Consider the following 21,111-nt stretch of genomic DNA (forward strand, 5'->3'; position numbering starts at 1 on the left):
GCACCGAAATGTCTGGTTCCCCATTTCATCGAACGCATTTTTCACCGCCGTAACTATCAATAATCCTACAATTCAACAAAGAAATGTCTTCTAAATTCTTTGCAAGGTTCATTCTATATCCGTTGGATATTCAGACTCGTTGGACATTCAGGCTCGTTGGACATTCCGTCTCGGTTGGATCTTTCGTCTCGTTGGACATTCAGGCACGTTGGACATTCCGTCTCGATTGGACCTTTCGTCTCGTTGGACATTCAGACTCGATGGACATTCCGTCTCGATTGGATCTTTCGTCTCGTTGTACATTCCGTCTCGCCTGTCACGTGACCGATTGAACATTCAGGCTCGTTGGACATTCAGTCTTGTTGGACATTCAGGCCATAAGCGCCAGGACCCCCATTGTAGGTTCCTGTATAAATCTTTTTTTTATAAATGGTGCTATAGTTTTGTGGATAAATCGATTTATATGCTGGACCCTCGTGACCACCCCATTCGAGAAGGCCGCCATGTTGGGTGGTTCGGTGACGTAGTTCGTCCACCGCGCGCGGCGTCCCATCTGCTTGCACTCGCAGACTTGGCTCTCTCGGCCGTCTCGCGCTTCAGCTTCCTCGTTTACCTTCCGCGTTTCGATCACGCGTTGTCGAGACAATGACGTCTACGGCATGTCTCGCTTCGTCGGAGTCTTCGACACTGATCGCAGCAGCAATGAGAGCTATTGTCATCGAGAGATGTTGCCAAACGGATTGCGTAAGGAAATTCGCTTGGATTGCGGGAGGTGTTGCCAAACGGAAGGCCGCCAGACGGATCGAGTAATGCGAGACAGCCCAACCTACTCGTTCCGCTTTATGGGTAAATAAAATACGCGCAGATATGAATGGGAGCTGTGGATCGCAAGACATTGTCCCGATAGCGAACCATTTCGGGCCGAAGTACAGTCGGTACCATCCTCGTGGGGGTGGAGGGGGGGGAGGTGGGGGGGTGCTGTGGGCTGGGCTGAGGGTGAGGAAGGTGAAGGGAAGGGTGAGAAGGGAAGGAGGGGGGTAACATGCCTTGTGCGAGATATCTGCAGGGTGTTCATAAATGGGCAAGCAGAGCGCATCTTCCATGAAGTTCATGCTGACTGTCACAAATTCAGCGAGCGAGATCTTATTAGGCTCTAATTATAACAGGACTCGGTTAAAAGAAAGCAAATAAATAAATAAACAAGGCGAACAAGCTTGAGATTGGGTATGAACTCTTTATTAGACATTAAACTTAGCTTCTTTGCTTGAAACATATAACAAGTGCCGAATACCTAGCCAAAGAACGCTTCATGTTAAAAAAAATCACGCTAATTCTTGACTACGTGGTGCCTAAAACGTCATTCAAGTTTCAAGGACATGCGTTTCATACTTGAAGCTGGCAGTTAGCGTGAGGTTAAGCGTGAGATTGTTTAGAGCGCACTGTACAGATAGAGTTTTCATTGAAGTAGCTTTTAACAAGAATTTAACGCGCGATGAGTTTGTTTGTTAGAAGGGGTGTTTATGTGTGTTTGGGGGGGGGGGGGGGGGGGGGGGGGGGGGAGGGGCGCTCATTGCCCCATGTCAAGATGGTTTAGTTCGTCTTGGAGTGAGCCCACTGGAAGAATCTGGTGCAGCAACTGGCCTATCTGAACGTTCCGCTCTTTCAGGAACCAGCAGATGACGAGTCGTGCATCTTATCATGGCGGTATTGGTCACTCTAATCCTATATTTTCGCTTTCGAGACTCAATATTTATCCAGAAATGAATAAAGACAATTAAGGCTGAGGCAGACTTGTGCCTATCTCACATACTCTACACAAGTTCATGTATTTTAAATACTTTTAAAGTGATTTGGCATCTCGCAAAAAAAAAAAAACACCATTTGATAGGTAATATTTGCCACTTCATAATAATTAAAATTTTTAGTATATTGCACCCCTTATCTTAAATAAAATTTTCGATAAAAAAAAATGTTGCGGGAATATTTTATGGGAAAGGAATCGCCACACTCCAGCATAGAGTTGCACCGATTGCAAACTTGAAGCAGAAATGTCCGAGTGACAGAACAGGAAACAAACCAGGACCAACGATGCAGACTCAAAATGCCAACAGAAGAACAAAAAGAAGGAAATAAACAAAAGACACCAGAAAAAAAGCCATAAGGTGCTTTTTATTTTCTTCTTTTTTTATGTTTGACCCCGCTACAGAATGACTGTCAGTTTCTTTCGCCAGACTGGCGCTCTCGGGAACAACGTATGTAGGAGAACGGTCATAACTCGACACTTTCATGATGATAGAGGTTGTAACACCAAGGCCGAGAACAAGCTACGAACACGATGAGCTCTCAAAATGCAAACAGAGTCCTCCCATAGTTGCTCGCTGTGAATAATAATAATAATAATAATAATAATAATAATAAAGGTATCGAAAACCGCATGAAAAATACCGGCGCTTCACCGTGTCTCCTTGTGGTTTTTTTTTTTTTTTTTTGAAGTTAAGGTATTTTTGAATGGATCGTATGGGTAACTTACCTGAGGAACGCGCAGCAAGTGACATTCCTATACTATACGTGAGCCTTCCTTGCTATTCGCCAATTCTTTTGCGTATCCAAAATTTGTTTAACGTGACCTTCGGAGAGGTAAACGCATACATCGGACATCTATTCTGCCGAGGAAAGCATACGCGCCTGGACGTACTCTCTGTGTCGTACGTTCTTAGAAGTTCACGGTAAAGGCTTAACTTCAGATTTCTTTTAAAGTTACGAATGACGGGCTAGAGACAACACACGACCTGGCTTTCGATCTTGGCTTAGGTATTGCTGGATTAGCTGCTGGCTTACAGCGAGGGCCCAACGCGAACAATGATCCTGGAAAGCTGCGTATTACCTAATACCTCAAACTCGGGGGCTAATCTCCCCCTAAGGCTAAAACAGCCGGGTCATTCGCTGCGCGCAGAAGGAAAAGTGGAAGGTTGCCGGAAAAAAAGAGACAGCAGCAGTGTGGGTCGGAAGGAAGCCAGGTGGCTTGTAACGTGGCTGACTGGACCGGCGCAAGGTCAAGGCCTCAAGGTAAAAGCCAGGCGGAGAGCGAGGTTTGCGAGGGCGATGCAATAAGGAGGAGGGGCAGGGGTCGCTTCCTACCTTTCCGTCCTGTTGTGACCTTGGACAGAACCCCAGGCTTTGAGGTACGTTTCCGGAAAAAAACTTTCGTCAAACCTCTCACTTTTTTTTTCTTTTTTTTTTTTTGAAGGTATGTGCGGTTTGTAGTTTTTTCCTGGGTGGTTGACCTTTAAGTCGGGATTCTTCAAATTTCGAGCTTCCAGCCTCGGAATTATTTTCAAGGTTGTCTGGCTCCTTTACTCGCGCGTCGACTCACCGTTAAACTGTACTTTATATACATATATATATATATATATATATATATATATATATATATATATATATATATCTTTTTTTTTTTTCCAAGGCAGAACGAGCGCGGATCTAAAGCAAATAGGTTTATGTGGCCCAAGCTAGTCTTTTTGTTTTATAGTTATTTTGACTGCTTTCATGCACGTCATAAACGCTTAGGTAGTGTGTGTGTTCGCGCGCGTTCGTCCCTACGTGTGTCCGTGTTCGCGCGTGCGTACGTATGTATACGTACGTGTGCCCGTGTGTGTGCGCATGCGTATCAGTGTGTGCACGCGCGTACGTGTCCGTGCGCGTGTATGTGGGCGTACGAATGTATGCGTACGTGTGTCCGTGTACGTATGCGTGCGTGCGTGCCCGTGCGTGTATGTACGTGTGCACGCGTGTATGTGTGGGCGCGTGCGTGTCTGTGTGTTCGTGCTTGCGCGTGTCTGTGCGTGTGAGAGTACGCGTGTACCTGTGTGCGTGTGTGCAAGTACCCGTGTGTACGCTTGCGCGCGCTTGTGTATGTGTGTAAGCGCGTGTTTGTGTATGCGTCTGTTCGCGGGGGGTGTGTGTGTATGCGTGCATGGGTGTGTGCGTGGGCGGGCTTTTTTTTGCAGGAGTATTGGGTACTTTTAAATTATTGACTGGTGGAATTTCCGTTATTTTAATTGCATTTCTTTTCGTTGTTCGCATTAGCTGTCTCACCTAGCTCGAGAATGAAAAAAGAAACAAAGAAAAAAAACGAATAATGGCTACGATAGAGCACCAGACACTGAACCAAAGTCTCATTTGCGGTAAGCTCAAGGTTCGCGAAGCTTTTTATATATAACCACTGGGCAGGACAATCATCCGTTAGTACTCGCCCAGTGCTCACAAGACAAGCAAAAGGCAGACCATGTGCAGTCTAGTAACTTTCACTACACATTCAATAGAAAGAAAGCCTTTTTTTCTAGAGGAAAGATGAAAAAAACAAGACATCAATCTCTGATCTATACTCAAATATAAATCAACTTCCACCCGAGATGCGTGAAGCACAGATACCTATCCGAAATCGGGAGTGTTCCGTGCCTCTCCGTTTCTGCCCCTTCGACTCCCTGTCCAAACGTCCCCCGAGAACCCCGTTGTCCTTCCGTCTCGTACAGGCACCAAGTGGTGCGGCCTGGGGGACATCGCGTCCTCCTACGAGGACCTGGGCTCGCAGGTGGCCGTCGACCTCTGCTGCCGCGCCCACGACCACTGCCCCGTCAAGCTCAAGGCCTTCCGCAGTGGCTACGGACTCGTCAACTTCTCCCTCTACACCAAGTAAGAGACACAGCCAACGATCCTATCAAGACGATCAAGCGGCGTCAATAGAGAGTTTTAGTAGATCGTTCCGATACCTCCGATAGCCCCGATAACGATACTATGCATGCGCAAGGGAGGCGGTGGCGGAGTATCGGGTATCGTTATCGGAGTCCATGGGAACGATCTACTAAAACTCTCTAATAGTGCGTCCTCACGGCGATCGTCGTCTTTCTGCCTTAGCTATCACCGATTCAACCATGCACGCGAAATGATCGTGCCGCGATCCTGCGTTTTTTTTTTTTTTTTCTGCGTGATTGGTTTAGCTGCTGGTATCAAACACCCACCCTCCATCAAAAAAAAAAAAAAAAAAAAAAAAAAAACGAAACAAGTTTTTTGTAACATCGCTCTCACGATTTTTCACGACGCCCGGGTAGCTCAGTCGGTGGACCACGAGACTCTTCATGTCGGCGTCGTGGCTTCGAGCCCCACGTTGGGCGCTCTCTTTTTCCTGCCACAGCACGAGACAACTTTATGTTGCAGTGAAGTACTACAAGCTAGTGCTTGATTTGGCGAGATCCTAACTGTTACGAATGTCAAAACTAAAAAATGCCACGAAACAAAATCACGCTGCCGACTGCAGTGTGTACCACTCCCGATCGCGAAATTTCATTCCCACGAAATCCCGCAAATCGTAAATTAAGCGAGAGAAAAAAAAAACTGCAAGAGAAACACGAAGTATTGAGCTTGCGCAGATGGTGTAATCTACGGTATTCACCACATGACATTATGACTTGGTAAGGTCCTAATAATGCGAATGATCTAAAGGAGGAAACACGGGGAGAACAGGAGGCGGACAACCTCTTTATGTGGAGGACAGTGGCGTATGTCTTCCTTCTCGGTGTTTTAAAATAAGTAATCAGATTAGCGCCGCGCTTTTGCTGAGCAACGACAAATTAGTTCCTCGTGATTTTATTACTTGTAATATGTACTACACTGTACAAGTCTGCCAAAAAGGCAAGAGAGGGCTGATTGGCTCAGTTCCATTTGCGTAACGAACAACAAACTGAATTTTGGCCGTTCAATACAGAAATTAGCTTTCGATGAGCGGAGTAAACTTCCCGCACTGCGGCCTGTAGGAAAGTATGTTCTTTTGTCTCCAATGGACCATTTTCAGAGAAAATATATGACCACGAGCAAAAGCGAGCGCGGGCACTGTCTCGACCAGGGAAGCTAGGTTTTATTGGGGCCCTGAACCCGTCAAACACACAGTTGTAGCTGAAAGTTCGCGGAGCTCGCCGATTGGACGCCGGCGACAAAAGCGCAAAGTCATCGTCGTCATAGTCCAATCGGTGCGCTCCGTGAACTTCGGCCCCAACTTTGACGAGTTTAGAGCCCTATGGTGGTGGTGGTGGTGGTGGGGGGGGGGGGGGGGGGGGGGTTGGAGGGGGAATGGGGAGGAAGGGAGGGGGGGGGGGGGTCGGTGGCCGCCAAGTGGGCTAGAGCCAGGGTTGGGCAGAAATACTCAGAAATGTATTTGGAAATACAAGTACTGGCATACACTTAAATAGCAGCTAAAATACTGATACTGAAATATATCTGTAAAAGTGTATCGCGATACGCATCGGAAATACATTTTAAATACAGGCAAAAAGTATCTGAAAATACAAACACAGGAATACATGTTTGGGAGGGCAGAGATACAAATACAGAAATACTGATACTGCAATACATTTTTCGAATTTGTTTGAGACGCCAAATAAAATGAAACTTGAAGTTGGAAGTGGAAGTTTTTGATCTCGAAATTATTTTCCCCTAGGCTTGGCACTTTGCATTGTAGGTAATGGTTTCGGACGACGAGGAGTCTTCAATAGGCTCAAAAGAAACGTTCCATCAAGGACTGACCGCGGTCCCTTCCCTGACATCCTGTCTGTTTGCCGAGGGATGCGAAAAGACTTCGACCTCTAAATAAATTATATGTCATCCTAAATCCCATCAAAACGTCACCACGCCCCTGTCTAATAAGGACGCCCCTGTCAACATCGATCACATGACGTTAAGGTGGAATGAACTGCTGCTCTTAATCCGTAGGGGTGGCCTTGAGCATGAAACTTTACCACGCTGCTGTATGAAAGGACAATACGTACTTTCGTTGTAGGTTACGTCGTTGAAGATGGTGCAGGCAGTGTCATTTGGAATTTTCGAGAATAGTGGACCCCACCTGAAGCATTCTGGAACACATGTCTTATCTTCTGTTACGGTTGAAAAACCGATACGGTGGCATCCCTGTTGTGAAGGTCCTTCCTGCCGACCCTCCGCCACCGACGCATAGATTGAAGTCCTCAAGTTTCGCCTAGCATCATCCAAACAGAGACCTCGTGAATTGCGGCCTGATATTGCCGGCACAGGTGCGAGCTCTCCGAGGAACAGCGCGCCCGAGACGAGTTTGCAGGTGTACAAAGTCTGGGTTGGCACAGCGAGGTCACGTCTGGCCTCCTTTCTGGGTTTCGGATCACCAGAGCAGCGGGTCACGTTCAAGTCGGCTGATGACGTACCCTTGAGCCGTGCAATATTACGGGCGCAGTCGCAGACGCATTCGAATATGTGTTGAACTTCAGTGCGTGAGTCATCCTATACTATTTCAAGTCAACCACTGCCAGACTCGTGCTGCAACAGACTGTGACTCAGCTTTGCCGGCTGGGTGTACTGTGTACGCTAAGGCGAGAGAGACGGTTAGCCGCGGGCATTGAATGCCACCAAACAATGACTCAAGAAATCCCTACATAAGGACCTGCGGCAGAAGATGCTCTGACTCCACTCCTGGCACGCCACCTGGTTTGAGTCCCCGACTACGCAACACTTCTCAGAAGAGAGAGGAGGACGCATAGAAAAATAGTTAGGAGAATCGGAAGGAACCTTGGTCAACATGCATGGTAACAATGCCCCAGCATCTCCTTGACCCTAATGCCCTCAAAAGTAAAAAATAAAAAAAATGCGATCGGATTTTTTTTCTTTTTTGGGGGGGGGGGGGGGGGGGGGGAGGAGGAGTGGGGGGAGTATTTTTCAAGAAATGTAACGAAATACATTTCACACTGAATGTATCGCGATACAAAGAAACATTCAAAATGTATTTCAATACAGAAACACAGATACTGGTGAAAAAAAATATATCGCGATACAGAAATACAGGTACGAAATGTATTTCTGAAATATACAGAAACACAGATACTGGTGCAAAAAATGTATCGCGATACAGAAATACAGATACGAAATGTATTTCTGAAATACTATCGCGATACATTTGTATCGCGATACTGCCCGACCTTGGGCCTAGAGCACACCAGCTCGGAGCACGTGGAGCGAAAGCTCGCGCTGCAGAACCCAGGGAGAGGCTAGTCGCCCCTTGAGGCAGACTAATACCCCATCCACACGGGCTGCCTAAAGGACCTGTAGCTTAGGTCCCTTAGCTATAGGTACCTGTATCTAAAGGCGTTCGGGTTCACACGGCAAATGAACGGAGGATTTCGGGTTGATGTTTATTGCACGTATTCACTATAACAAAATATTTATTGGGTAGTCTTCTGACAGCATAAAAGATTAACGGAAGAGAACGAAACAGAATGACAAGAAGCAACATCTTAATTACGCCGTTGCCTCCTCTCATTTTGTTCTTTTTTCTTCCACCTTGGATACTTCTCGTTCTCCACAAAGTCTCAAGTTTTTCAAGAGAAAGGTAAATCTACACCAGCTTGTCTGCGCCATCACTGTTTTATAATTTGCACCATGATTGCAAAAAAAATGAAATAAAAAATTGACGCCCAACGTGGGGCTCGAACCCACGACCCCGAGATTAAGAGTCTCGTGCTCTACCGACTGAGCTAGCCGGGCGAGATAGGGAAGAGTATTTTCAGAAAACGATCGTTCTTAAACGTCTCACGTGCTTGTCGTACTTTAGTGGCGGAAGACTTTTCCGGGTGGGGAATGTTGTTTGACAGGAAAAACTTGAGCAAAGGGCAAACACAAGAAAATAAATTTTGGGTTCGTAACCTTATACAGTTTTAACCGTAGTAAACTGTATTTGACCCTCTATTCAATTTGTACTGAAGTGACTGTAACTAGAATGGTTCCGGGCTTTTGAGCTCAAGTCTGGAAGCTGATCAAGTGTGGGAGCGCTGTGTAGCGTTATTGATAAATCAGTATTGTGGAAGGTCAGACAGCAGCGCTGACATCCTCAATCTCATCGCTTACGATAGGCACACGTTTGATGTCGAGGATACTCTCTCTTGACTCACTTTTTAGGTCCCTGAATTTGTTATGAATGAGGATATTGATGAATAACAATGCGGTATATTTGTTCAATTGGACTCTTCCATACGAGCAGTAAAAGCAATGAGATGGATTGCTTATGCATTTTATCTTTTTATGAAAAAATATTTTACACGTCACGTGATTTGACGTCTCATTGCGTCAGGTCACGCGACAACAATTTTCTCACTAGATTTAGCGTAGAAATTGGTGTAACGGTGTTAAGTGATGCCGTCAAGCGGCCGGACCAACATGAGCGAGAAAGGTCAGTGGCGGGTGCGTTTTTATTTTGATTAATTGTGCATCGTCTGCTATAAGGATTTGGAATTTGAAGTATATTGCGTTATTTTTATGAAGTATCGAGCTTAACATATTTGGTAATGTGTCATCAAAATTCTGGCCCGTCTAATAAAATGCCGGACCGAGTCAAACTAGTGCTGGAAAGCTCGGAGCCGTTCTAGTTACTGTCACTTCAGTACAAATTGACTAGAGGGTCAAACACAGTTTAATATGGTTAAAACGGGTGTATCTCAAAACGTCCCATTCGCATTTGAACCTCGCACATTTCGACTCATTCTCATCTGGTCCTTATCGTTTGAACCTTCTCATAAGATCCAAATCGTGTTTTTCGCATCTGGACCCATTTTCATTTCGCCCGTTCGCGCTACGACCGAATGGCACTAGTTCGGCATGCTTCTAACGTCGTTATCCCTTCGCGGCTTTGTTGATGAGCCTTACCTTGCTTGGGCCCCCAACATACCATCAGATATATCATATATGTTATGTGTAGAGTTACGCACTGAGGATCGTACATTGACGCCTGCTTCCCTTCGTCTATGGAAACGAGAAAAAAAAAGCGATGAACATTTAATTTGGGAACTTTGTTTGAACAAACATAGCATACATAATAGCAGCGGTTGTCACTCATTGGTGCTTCGCGGACGCCTTGTAGAAAGGTGGAGATGATGAAGGACCCCGTTCGGGGTGAAGGGAATAGAAAGGTATAGGTTAAATATAATAATGATTTGATAAATGGATATAACTAATTGCTAGTGTAGAGCAGACTTATCTCATTGACATACACACGAGAGTACTCACCCAAAAATTGGAACGTTTCTTCTGAGCGTGAAGAAGGACAACTAGTATTGCCGTGTCTGACTGATGAGACAGGGCTTCGCGGACCCCTAGGATGTCTTCGCAGACCCCCCCCCCCCCTTTTTGAGAACCACTGCATTGCAGAAGTGGCGGCATAGTCCCAAGTCGAGAGACCTCAAGCAACGTGACATTTCGGAATATGATCTGGCTGCGATAAATAGTTGGTTCGACTTATTGTCAGCTAGCTTTTCACGACGACCTCGACGCACTGCTAAAAAATCCTTAGCAGGGAGAGCATGCCTGTAGTGTGGTACACACACACACACACAAATTATATCAATGTATTAATATTACCCTAAAAATACGATTTTGGTATAGAAAGAGTCAAGTGCAACGGGTCAAGGCGAGATATTTTTGAGAATGGCTGTTTTGAAAAGGGCCAGGTGAAAAGGGCGAAACGAGAACAGGCCCAAATGAGGAGGGTTGGAATGCGAAAGACGAAACGGGAAAGGACCGAATGCGACAGGCCCAAGAGAGAAGATCTTTTTGAGAACGGTTGTTTTGAGAAGGGCCAAGTGAGAAGGTCGAAACGAGAACGTGCTTAAATGATAACCACCCGGTTAACACTATAAGACTACAAACAGAAGATTTATTACCACGTGTTTGCCTTTTGACAAGTTTCACCTGTCCCGCAATATTCCCCGCCCGGAAAAGTATTCCTCTACGAAAGGATGACAGGCACGTGAGACGTTAAAGAACGACTTTTCTCTGAACCTGCTCTTTGTCACTTCGCCCGGCTAGCTTGGAGTTCGAAGAAGACGACGAGCTGAATGGCTGCGTTGGAAATGGGCTCCATAAAGGAAATCTCGATGGCTAAGCCTAGCCGGGAATATTCTGAAACCATTTGTGCTTCTGCCCCCTCTGCACCAAGTACAACGGAGTACAAGATTTTACTGCCACCTCTACCCAACGGTAAGCTGCTTGAGAACTCACTGATTCTTCACGGGGACCCATCAGCCTGGCCATACCGCATCGACGATTTCGGTCCTGCTTTGAAGAAAATCATCTACCCAAACGAGCTAGCTTCGCTTGGGGCCTTCCAGTACAATCATGTGTGGTTGCTCACAGTGCGTTCTGCCAAAGAAAAAGAAAGATTGCTGCAGCTCCGGGAGATCCAAGTAAAGAACAAGATGTTTGACAATAGACTGGAGCAAGACTGCGCTCTCCACGAAGGTGCACTGGGTTCGAACTAGCGTCCCAGATGCAAACGTAGCAAGTCCTTTTTCTACGTCTGGAAAAATAAAAAAAGCATCGTTCGAGACAAGTGGCACTACTTCGACTTTGAAGAAGTAGAAACGACCACAAGAATACTATCAATTGAATTGAACGAAGGGGTGACTGCGGACAGCTTGCCACATCAGGTCAAGATTCTGGGAACCGCCGTCCTCTCCGTGCCAGGCAGAGCACCGCAATGTCTGCGATGCAGGCAAGTCGGACACGTCCGAGGCCAGTGCCGCGCTCCCTGGTGTAGCGCATGCCGAAAATTCGGCCACGATCCCGAAGACTGTATTCAAATGTACGCCAACTGAACGGCTGGATCTCTCCAGATTCCTACAGAATACTTGATGGACGCAGAAGAAACAGCACAAACAGGTTTCGGCGGAGGTCAGCACCGCTTACAGCACAGCCCACGTAGAGGCGGCCTCACGGACTGAGAAGTGCGAAGACAGGTCGGCGTCGTCACGCTCTGCAACAAAGGAGACAGTGAGCAATGTTCTCATCACCAACTCGTTCAGTGCCCTTGTCCCTGAAGACCAAGCTGAAGAGCCAATGAAGTCAGAGGAAGAGGCGTCCGAAATGGATGAAACCAGCGACAAAGAAATGCTAGGGAAGAGAAAAGGAGAAGAAATTCTGTGCACGTCAGATTCTGGCTCCTCATCTCAAGGAAAGAGGGCAGAATCAAAGAGGAGGAGGAAGAAACGAACGAAATCTTTATCTCCCAAAGCTCCCACCACCGAGCAGGATTCCATCCTGTCCTGCCACGAGGACCTGAAGAGTCAATTAGTTGGTGTACGCTGAAATTCCTACGGCTGCACGACAAAAAGACGCTGACTGACCTGACTGAGATAATCATGGTTTTAGGCCTACATGCGCTCTGGTGGTCAAGCGTAGACATGACAGAGTGTTCACTGAACCTTAAACCTGCGTGGCGACACTTTGCTAACAAATTGGACTGGACTATTAGAACTTTAGAACTAGTTGAAATACAAAAAGATCTGAGAAACGCTCTGGTGAAAGGTCAGCAGGTAGCACTAAATTTTTATGCTTTGAGAAGACTATCCGTCCTCTTCGCACGTGCCTCAATCTAATATATTTCTAAGATCTTCGAGTGTAATACACATTCAGAACTGGGGCTATTGCACTTTTTAACGATGTTGTAACCTTTAACTAATTTACTTTCCACCTGGGTCATTGAAAGCAATGTCTAAATTATGTAACGTTCTTTTTTTGTAGAAAAATGGTTGAACAGCAGCAGAGGCTTTATTACACGACGTTTCAGGAAGGGACTTCCCTTCTTCAAGTGTGCACAAATACAGTTGCAAAGCGTTTTTAGAGAGACCAAGAGAAAGAAAATACATTGGAAAAAGCGAAAGAAAAAAATCACATATATAATAGTACAAGTGCAAACACTTGAGCAAGAAAAAACTACATTCCAGCAAAACATACGCACACACACACACAAAACAAAAAGTAATAGTACCAATGGGAACACGGTCCCGGCACTCGTTAGCGAAACCAAGAAAATATATCACAGGCAACGACCTCCGTCAAGTTAGAGTTTGAGTTCCAAATCCAGAAAAATAAAATAAAATAAAAAATAAAACAAAATAAAAACATACAGTATAACGCCGAAGGAAACGAAGATCACAAACAAAGCTGAATGCTGGGCTAGTTGGTATTGGTCTTGGGTTGCCAAAGGCATGGTAGCGTTTTTTTGGACGAGGACAAAAGAAAGACAAGACAGACACAAGCGCTGACTGCAACTATTTAATCAACATGGAAATGAGGCATATATACAAGCTTCGATCCTATCAATCAGCCAACCCCAGGCCTTGCCGCCATTTGCATGAACTGCACCTCCTTATCGAAAAGGTCGATAGGTGCAACGCTGACACACCCCAGCCCTGCCCTTTTTATCTCGTCCGCTTCGATAATCTCCCTAATAGTTCTATTTTTATGTTTAGCTAGTACTGAGCATGAGTCGAACAAAGGTTTGCACCCGCAGTCATGGCAATGCATTGAAAGGTGGCCCTCCCGATAGTTTTTGATGTTTAGACTATGTTCCCGGAGCCTATCGTTCAGGCATCTCCCAGTCTGACCTACATATTTCTTACCGCATGTTAACGGAATCTGATACACCACGCCTTCAACACAAACGACAAACGGATTTCTGTGCCTAATCACACAACCCAGCGAGGCTTTGCGGAAAGGTGGTCTTTACCAAGGTGGTCTTTTCTGCGCCAGAGAAGCTAGCCAGGCTGAGTTATTTGACGAACCGTTTCCGCAAAGCCTCGCTGGGTTGTGTGATTAGACACAGAAATCCGTTCGTCGTTTGTGTTGAAGGCGTAGTGTATCAGATTCCGTTAACATGCGGTAAGAAATATGTAGGTCAGACTGCGAGATGCCTGAACGATAAGCTCCGGGAACATAGTCTAAACATCAAAAACTATCGGGATGGCCACCTTTCAATGCATTGCCATGACTGCGGGTGCAAACCTTTGTTCGACTTATGCTCAGTACTAGCTAAACATAAAAATAGAACTGTTAGGGAGATTATCGAAGCGGACGAGATAAAAAAGGCAGGGCTGGGGTGTGCCAGCGTTGCATCTATCGACCTTTTCGATAAGGAGGTGCAGTTCATGCAAATGGCGGCAAGGCCTGGGGTTGGCTGATTGATAGGATCGAAGCGTGTATATATGCCTCATTTTCATGTTGATTATATAGTTGCAGTCAGCGCTCGTGTCTGTCTTGTCTTTCTTTCTTTTGTCCTCGTCCAAAAAAGCACTACCATGCCTTTGGCAACCCAAAATCACAAATAACCCCGAAGTGTGTGTAAACGGGCACCAGAAATGTCACAAGTGGGTGGCACCCCCCCCCCCCCCCCTTTTTCCTTCCCGCAAAAAAAAAAAAAAAAAAAAAAAAAAAGGAGAAGAAAAGAGGGAAGTTAGCGGGCGACGTCCCCACATCCCAATGTTTTTAGCTCTCCCCTCAAAGAGCTTTCTCTCTCTCCCCCCCCCCCCCCCCCCCGGCTCTCCTCTGCGATGGGGGAGATGGTTTGCCTGTAGTATACCAAAAACTAAAAACTAAAATGTTCATACCAAGCGGGGTTAGGGTTTTAAATTTAGATATATAGAAGGACTTTATTTTTGCGCGTAATATTATGTTTGAAACTGCTTTCCACGATGGTAATTTCTAGGCCCGTATAGATATCATGGTCGTCGGAGTTAAGATGTTTATAGCGACTGGTGTTTGTCCCTTATTTGCAATGTCAGACTTATGGCCATAAAATCGCTCTTTCATAGAATTTTTAGTTTCTCCCACGTATTGCTTGTCACACAGCGTGCAGTTAATAATATATATCACGTCAGGTATTTTGCAGTCGATAGGCTGTTTAATATTTACGTAGAAATCTGATGCGTAGCTCGAAATTTTATCAGCAGTCAAAACGAACGGGCAAAGCTGGCAAGGATTGTTGTGGCAAGGACCACAACCGCCGCATGAACTGGGTTTTTGCATATACGAGGGACATTGCATCCTCCCAAGATTCCGATGCTTACGGAATGTGACAAATGGTGACTCGGGAAATATTTTTTTCTTGTGAAACAAAGGCTGTATATGTATATACCTCATTTTGTATATGTATATGTATATACCTCATTTTTACATTCTTGTTACTTATGTTTTTAACCAGTAAATCAGCGCCCGGCTAGCTCAGTCGGTAGAGCACGAGACTCTTAATCTCGGGGTCGTGGGTTCGAGCCCCACGTTGGGCGTCGATTTATTATTTTGCTTTTGCAGTCAAGGTACAAATTTTAAAACAGCGATGGCGCAGGCAAGCTGGTGTAGATTTACCATTTTCTTGAAAAACTTGAGACTTGGTAGAGAGGAAGAGGTATCCAAGGTGGAGGAAAAAATAACAGAATTGACAAGAAGCAACGTCGCAATTGAGACGTTGCTTCTTGTCAATCTGTTGCTTTCTCTTCCATTATAAATTCTTGCTATGTGCCAGTCTTGGGTTGTATAAAAAAATTCGTAAATTATTTTGAGCACGAATGGGACTGGGCTCGTTTTGTTGTCGCAATCCAGGTTTTTTTTTTTAGAAATATTTGGCGCCATTTGACAAAATACGGCGCTAAAAGATTCACAGGATGAATGAAACAATACACGCATTAGAAGGGAGGGGGACAAAAACTGCAGTTTGGAGTGAGAACGACAAGCCACGATCCCCAGGGCAACCAAGTTTATTAGGACACGTTCCGGCATCAAGCTCAAAATATTTGCAATATTGGGAATGCCCTTTTGGCAGTCCTGCTTTCTCCTGGGGCATGTTCATTAATCACTTCGAAAATGTTGATTTATGAGTTTCTCTCTGTTGCGTACGATTCCAGATGCTTCCGCAGAAGAACAAACGTCAAAGCTCTAGCTACTGTGGCGCACCGAGCTGTCGCAACCCCGAAAGCAGTAGACGTGAGGCTCAGCAGGCTCCCGTTGAGGCCCGTGGGAAATACAACGCAGTCGAGAGATAAATAAGCGTCGTAAGACGTGTCAAAAAGCATTCCGTTCACATTAGATTACTCGAGATGGATTTTCAAATGCGTCATAAGATTCGATATTTGGAATTAAAGCTCTCAAAGTGCGGCGTTGTATTTGAGTCCGATGCTCTTGACATCCTCACTGCTCTTTACTCCGCAGACGTTTCTTGTTCAAACGGCGTTTTGTGAACAGTTGCGCTAATAGAAAGTTTCAGGAGCCCGTTTTCGTACACCCGTTCCGCTCCCTGCGCATGCGCGGCCCACTCTGAGTTTGGGCATAGGAACGTGAGTGAGCGTTTTCTCCGCTTCGCCTGTCGTCAGACCGTCGCCTGGCTACTCAAGATGGCTTCTCTATTTCGACCCATCTCTACGGTTCTACCTTCGTCTCCGCTGCAAGAAAACGGCCTACTCAAGAAATAAAATATAACTGCTTCCGGCATTGTCCACACTACAGCCGCCATGCACGAAACGCACATTCATCGGCCACCACAGTCGTCTTCAACATAACTAAACGCAAGTACGAGGGAACCGTAAACAAGCTGATCCACAAAACGAGGTCAGCTATTCATGTAAAAATAGCTCCCTTAAAAAGAAAAAAAAAGTTTGTAAGAGCTAGTGGGTGCGAAGGCGTCGCTTTTAGTTCTGCTTTTGTAGCGAAGGCAAACTCGACGGAATCTTGGCTTTTGTGCGTCTGAGGCTCCCGCAAACAACACAAGAAAAGTGCCCTTGCACGTTTGCCTTCACTAAAATGTGGCAGTAGTATTTGGACGTACAATTTTGTACTGCCAGTTCCCGTTTTGAGTTGTCTCAATGTACCGAGGAAGGCATCTGCTAGAACTCCCAAATGCTGGAAGCACACAAACACGCGCACTTACACATTAATGCATGTGACGTTTAATAAATGTTGAAGAGAGCTGCTGGTACGCTTCGCACACGCTCCAAAGTACAGCCGCCGTTGCTGACACACGCACACATATGTAAAATATACGATGTAAGTCTTTTAGACGTTGTAAACTTAATGGGATCACGGTGCCTTTTGCCTCTTGGCACTTTTTATTGTTTTGCCGTAGAATCTCCAGTAAGCCTCGAGACACATGTTTTATGTCGATGGAAAATTGCATTAATGACTTTATCGTTTGACCCCCGCAATGTAGGGCAGCTTTCATACTTTTTCGTAGACCCACGACGATCTTAGTCAGGTGGTACCGAAACTACGGTGATGGGAACGCGGTTTCGGCTGGTGCGTTCAGCGTCCTATGACGCATCCGACGCAGTCCCGAAGTGACATCAAACGACGTCACGAGAGACGGCATGTCACGCTGTCGGATGTCGTGATCCTGGCGGTTGATCGTATAGGTCCCCGCAAGAAATACGAGCGAACAGGAGTGTCACAGTCGTCGCCGAGTTCCAGCTCGTGACTGCCCGAAACTTCCGCGGAAACTATCGAGCTGGAGGGCGACCTGCAGGAGACCAGGCGTCCGCCACATGCCTTACCGCTGCAGCGACACCTCCACGGTCGCGGCAGACAAGAGCATGGCACGTCTACGACGTCTTCAGGCAGAAACCGAAAAACACCATTTGAGGACGCTGTAAACGCACCAGTCGGAGGACGCGTTCCAGGCACACCGGAAGTTCGCTGATGCGTCGACGACTTTTGCTTTGTGCGGCAGGTCCCACTGCGACTGCGACCGTGACTTCCATGGCTGCCTCCGCGGAGCCAAGAGCAACATCGCGGACACCATCGGCAACGTCTACTTCAACGTCATCAAGGTGCCCTGCATACGCAAGGTGCGCAAGGCCGTCTGCACGGACAGGGGGTGAGCACGCTTCGGGGGGCACCGACCCTGCACGCGTTTCGTGGGGATACGCCACCTGTATGCGGTGAGAAATGGAGGGAGAGGAGGGGATGAGAGCGCGCGGAGAAGCCAGAGCACCGGGCTCTGATTGGAAAGATGAGAGACGCTAAGGCTACACCAGCCTTACGTTTCTGCTCACCGTTCAAAATTAAAACAAAAACTTTCCGTCTATCCACTAATCGTTGATTTTTCTTTTACTTTGGTCATGCGAAAACTGTCTGCAGACGTCTTCAAAGCATGCACGAAGAAAACATGCTTCAGACATTTGCTTGAGGCATGACCGGAGATAAGTCTGTCATGTCCGCCAAAAACTTTTGTTTTTGTCTTTTTCTTGTAAATGTATAAGAAGCGTGACTGCGTCCACGGATGTCCCAAAGTGCGTCTCGCCGATAAGATGACTGGTCTTAGAGCGTGCGCCGAAATAAAACATTTCAATCAAAGATAAAAAAAAAAAAAGGAATAGCAATCTGTTCGAACTTTAGGTGATCTCTTATCATTTGGGGTTACTATTGAATAAATGTTAAATATACTAAAACGGTCGGTGACTTCGCCACTTTGCGGATTTAACGAGTAGCCTATTCAAGGTCTAAAAATATATAAAATATGCGGATAAACGTCTCGCTTTTATCTAAAACGTGCGATCAAAAGCGCGTTCACGCGATCAAAAGCGCGTTCACGCCCTTCCCTTCTTCGCGTGTCTTCTTTCTTTTTTTTTCTTTTTTTTTTTTTTTTCTTTTCTCTCGGCGCCGAGAAAAAAAAAATGGTGCGAGAGATTGATTTCTGCGTTTCGTTTAGAACCGAGGCGCGTATTCGACTTTGTGGAGTTGTAGATTTGTGAAGTTGCTGGATCACATTCGAATAATTTATAAAAAGTCAAAGGCAAAAGCCGCTGCAGAGCACCTTTGACTTTGAACTGTTTTTGTCTGGGCATTTTTTAACGCGGAGTCCCCGAGGTAAGTGTGACTTCACGAAAAACCGCCACACGCCCGCCAAAAATAGCGGACTCGCATCTCGGTAACTTTAGCGCGGACGGTGTTTACCTGACGTCATCAACATGACGTAACGTCATGGCGTCGTACGACGTCCCAGTGTCACGTAAGACTTCTTCGATCCATGACGGGGATCAGACTTGCACGGCGCCACTTAAAAAATCAAATTATTTGTAATCGATTACTTCATTTCGAATTCATTTGATCACATTTTTTAGGAAGTAATAGCAGGGGTAATCTGAATATTTTGGAAGAACTCAAATTAACTCGTAACCGTCACTATTTTTCCCTCAACCCTTTCTACCCTTTCTAATGATGTTTTTTGTCTGCACAAGTTTCTTATTAAGAATTCCTGGAGCCAACTCTCATACAAGAGGATGGTTACCAAAACTGGTGGATTAAGTTATGAGTAGTTCGGAATCCAGTGACTCCAATTCAATAATGAACAGTTTGAAAGACTCGTTTTCAAACCGGAAGAATCAAACGGTCTTTTTGAAAATCTAATGTAATCGTAAAGGTAACGGTTACTTCTAAACGGGCAATTACTTTTTTTCTCAACTAATAAAGTCATCTAATTGATTACTTTTCTTTAGAAACGTGTACAAGACTGATGGGATTAACAGCTCAGTAAACGCGGACGAAAAAACAAGCACGATAGAACAAAGCTGTTCTATTAGGGAGTTTTCGTAGAACGTTTTCACCCTCCCGCAAGGCCCTCCGCAAACCGCTACGATAGCGGGAACTCCACAGTCAAGGCTATCGGCGCGCAGGCGCAGTAGCAACTTCTTCGTCGCGGAACGCTTAGCGGAGGGGGCAACGCGGTCTACGAAAACTCCCTATTGTGCCGTCCGGTTCATCCGAGCTTCAAGAGAGCTATTACGTGTTCGTACACTGCGCAAGCGCGGCGTGGTAATAGGGAGTTTTCGTAGACCGCGCTGCCCTCTCCGCTAAGCGTTCCGCAACGAAGAAGTTGCTATACTGCGCCTGCGCGCCGGTAGCCTTGACGGTGAAGTTCCCGCTATCGTAGCGGGTTGCGGGGGTCTTTGCGGGACGGCGAAAACGATCTACGAAAACTCCCTAATAAGGTTTATCGTTTAACGCAAATCTGTATACCAGTCGTTTGTGCGGAAGAGACGTTGTCTCGTGCGGTTTAATGGCGTCGCGCACCGGTACGTGCGAGTCCCGCGTGTGCAGGTTCGGCGAACTCTTGTCGTTTCAGGCGCTACAGCCGCAACGAGAACAACTGCGAGGCCTGGGCCTACCAGGAACTGGGCATGCAGTTCGTGCCGACGGAGCACCACTACGAATGAACACGCTCGGCGGTGACCGTCGGTCGGGCATCTGTACTGCGGCGCAGCTACCGAGGAAACTTGTATGTGGTGGCGGCGAGGACGTCCTGGGGCATATCGAGATCCGGGCTGACTCCTCGTCTTCGAAACTGCGCCGTACACTGTGTCCTGATTCGCCTTCGGAAGTGTGCAATGCGGCCGTCTTTGTCGTCTTTGTGGTGCTATACGGTTGGTTCCAGTGCAGCCATCGACGGAAACAGTTTATATATTTTGTTAATATTGTTTTATGCTTGTTGACAAGCAGCGTCTAGAAAAAGAAATATATATATATGAATGCCAGTTACATACCTTGGGTGCCTCGTTTTCATTGTCACTGACAACTTAAGAAACATGGTAGAGCTCTCTACTGAAAATGGAGGGGTCCCGGGTTCGATACTCCGACCAGGCGGATTTTTTCGGTCGCGCACCAGTAAGCTATAGCTGTGTTTCGAGATTTGTGCTTGTTCTTTGTCCCCTTTGTTCCCCTTCTCCAGGAAGTGTTATTACATGGTGAGTGTCCTATTGTGATATCTTGCTTCCTGATTTGTTCCTCGGCATCTTTATCTGCTGACGCCGCAATCCCATTGGTTGCAGAGCGATAGCAAGATGCCTGGGACTCATCGGATGAATGAATAAATGGAAGCTAACGGCTGTACCCTTTATAACGGGTGTAGCTTGCGCCCCCTAGCCTCAAAAATAGGAACCAAAAGTATGATTTCTTTCCTTCGCCAGTTAGCTTACCCTATGCAATTTCGTAACTATCACCAGGCGGTGTGGGATATCACCAGGATGACCTTTGGGGGATCGGGCAAACAAACTTCCCCGCCTTTTAACCCCCGGTCTGGGTTTCACCGCTGCCTGGGTTTCTTAGTTTGCCAGACTACAGTGGACATAGACATCGCTCATCATCAGAAATCTTAACTGTAAAAAAAAGAAGCTTATATATATATATATATATATATATGGGTGGTTTCATCTCAAATCGTGCAGGCAAAAAGGGTCGAATTTTTAATTTCGATGAAAAAAATATATGTTATGGCGCCGTTTCTAAAAC

The 21,111-nt window shown here is 46.1% G+C and overlaps 1 protein-coding gene and 2 non-coding genes across 3 annotated transcripts in view; 2 read left to right on the forward strand and 1 right to left on the reverse strand.

Annotated features, from left to right (window-relative positions):
* Nucleotides 1-20,305, forward strand: part of LOC115316947 — a 32,503-nt gene extending 12,198 nt beyond the window's left edge. Inside the window, exons 3-5 of the mRNA XM_029976498.4 lie at nt 4,533-4,692; nt 17,555-17,701; nt 19,949-20,305. Coding sequence (XP_029832358.2) covers nt 4,533-4,692; nt 17,555-17,701; nt 19,949-20,039 — 398 coding nt within the window. The 3' untranslated portion in view covers nt 20,040-20,305. The remainder of the gene's footprint in view (nt 1-4,532; nt 4,693-17,554; nt 17,702-19,948) is intronic.
* On the reverse strand, nt 8,487-8,559 carry Trnak-cuu. Its single transcript has one exon. It is a non-coding gene; the product is annotated as a tRNA-Lys (tRNA).
* Nucleotides 15,053-15,125, forward strand: Trnak-cuu. Its single transcript has one exon. It is a non-coding gene; the product is annotated as a tRNA-Lys (tRNA).
* Nucleotides 20,306-21,111: the final 806 nt, after the last annotated feature.

Source organism: Ixodes scapularis, unplaced genomic scaffold, assembly GCF_016920785.2.
Source record: "Ixodes scapularis isolate PalLabHiFi unplaced genomic scaffold, ASM1692078v2 PGA_scaffold1__304_contigs__length_218370807, whole genome shotgun sequence".
In the NCBI taxonomy this organism is placed as follows: Eukaryota; Metazoa; Arthropoda; class Arachnida; order Ixodida; family Ixodidae; genus Ixodes; species Ixodes scapularis.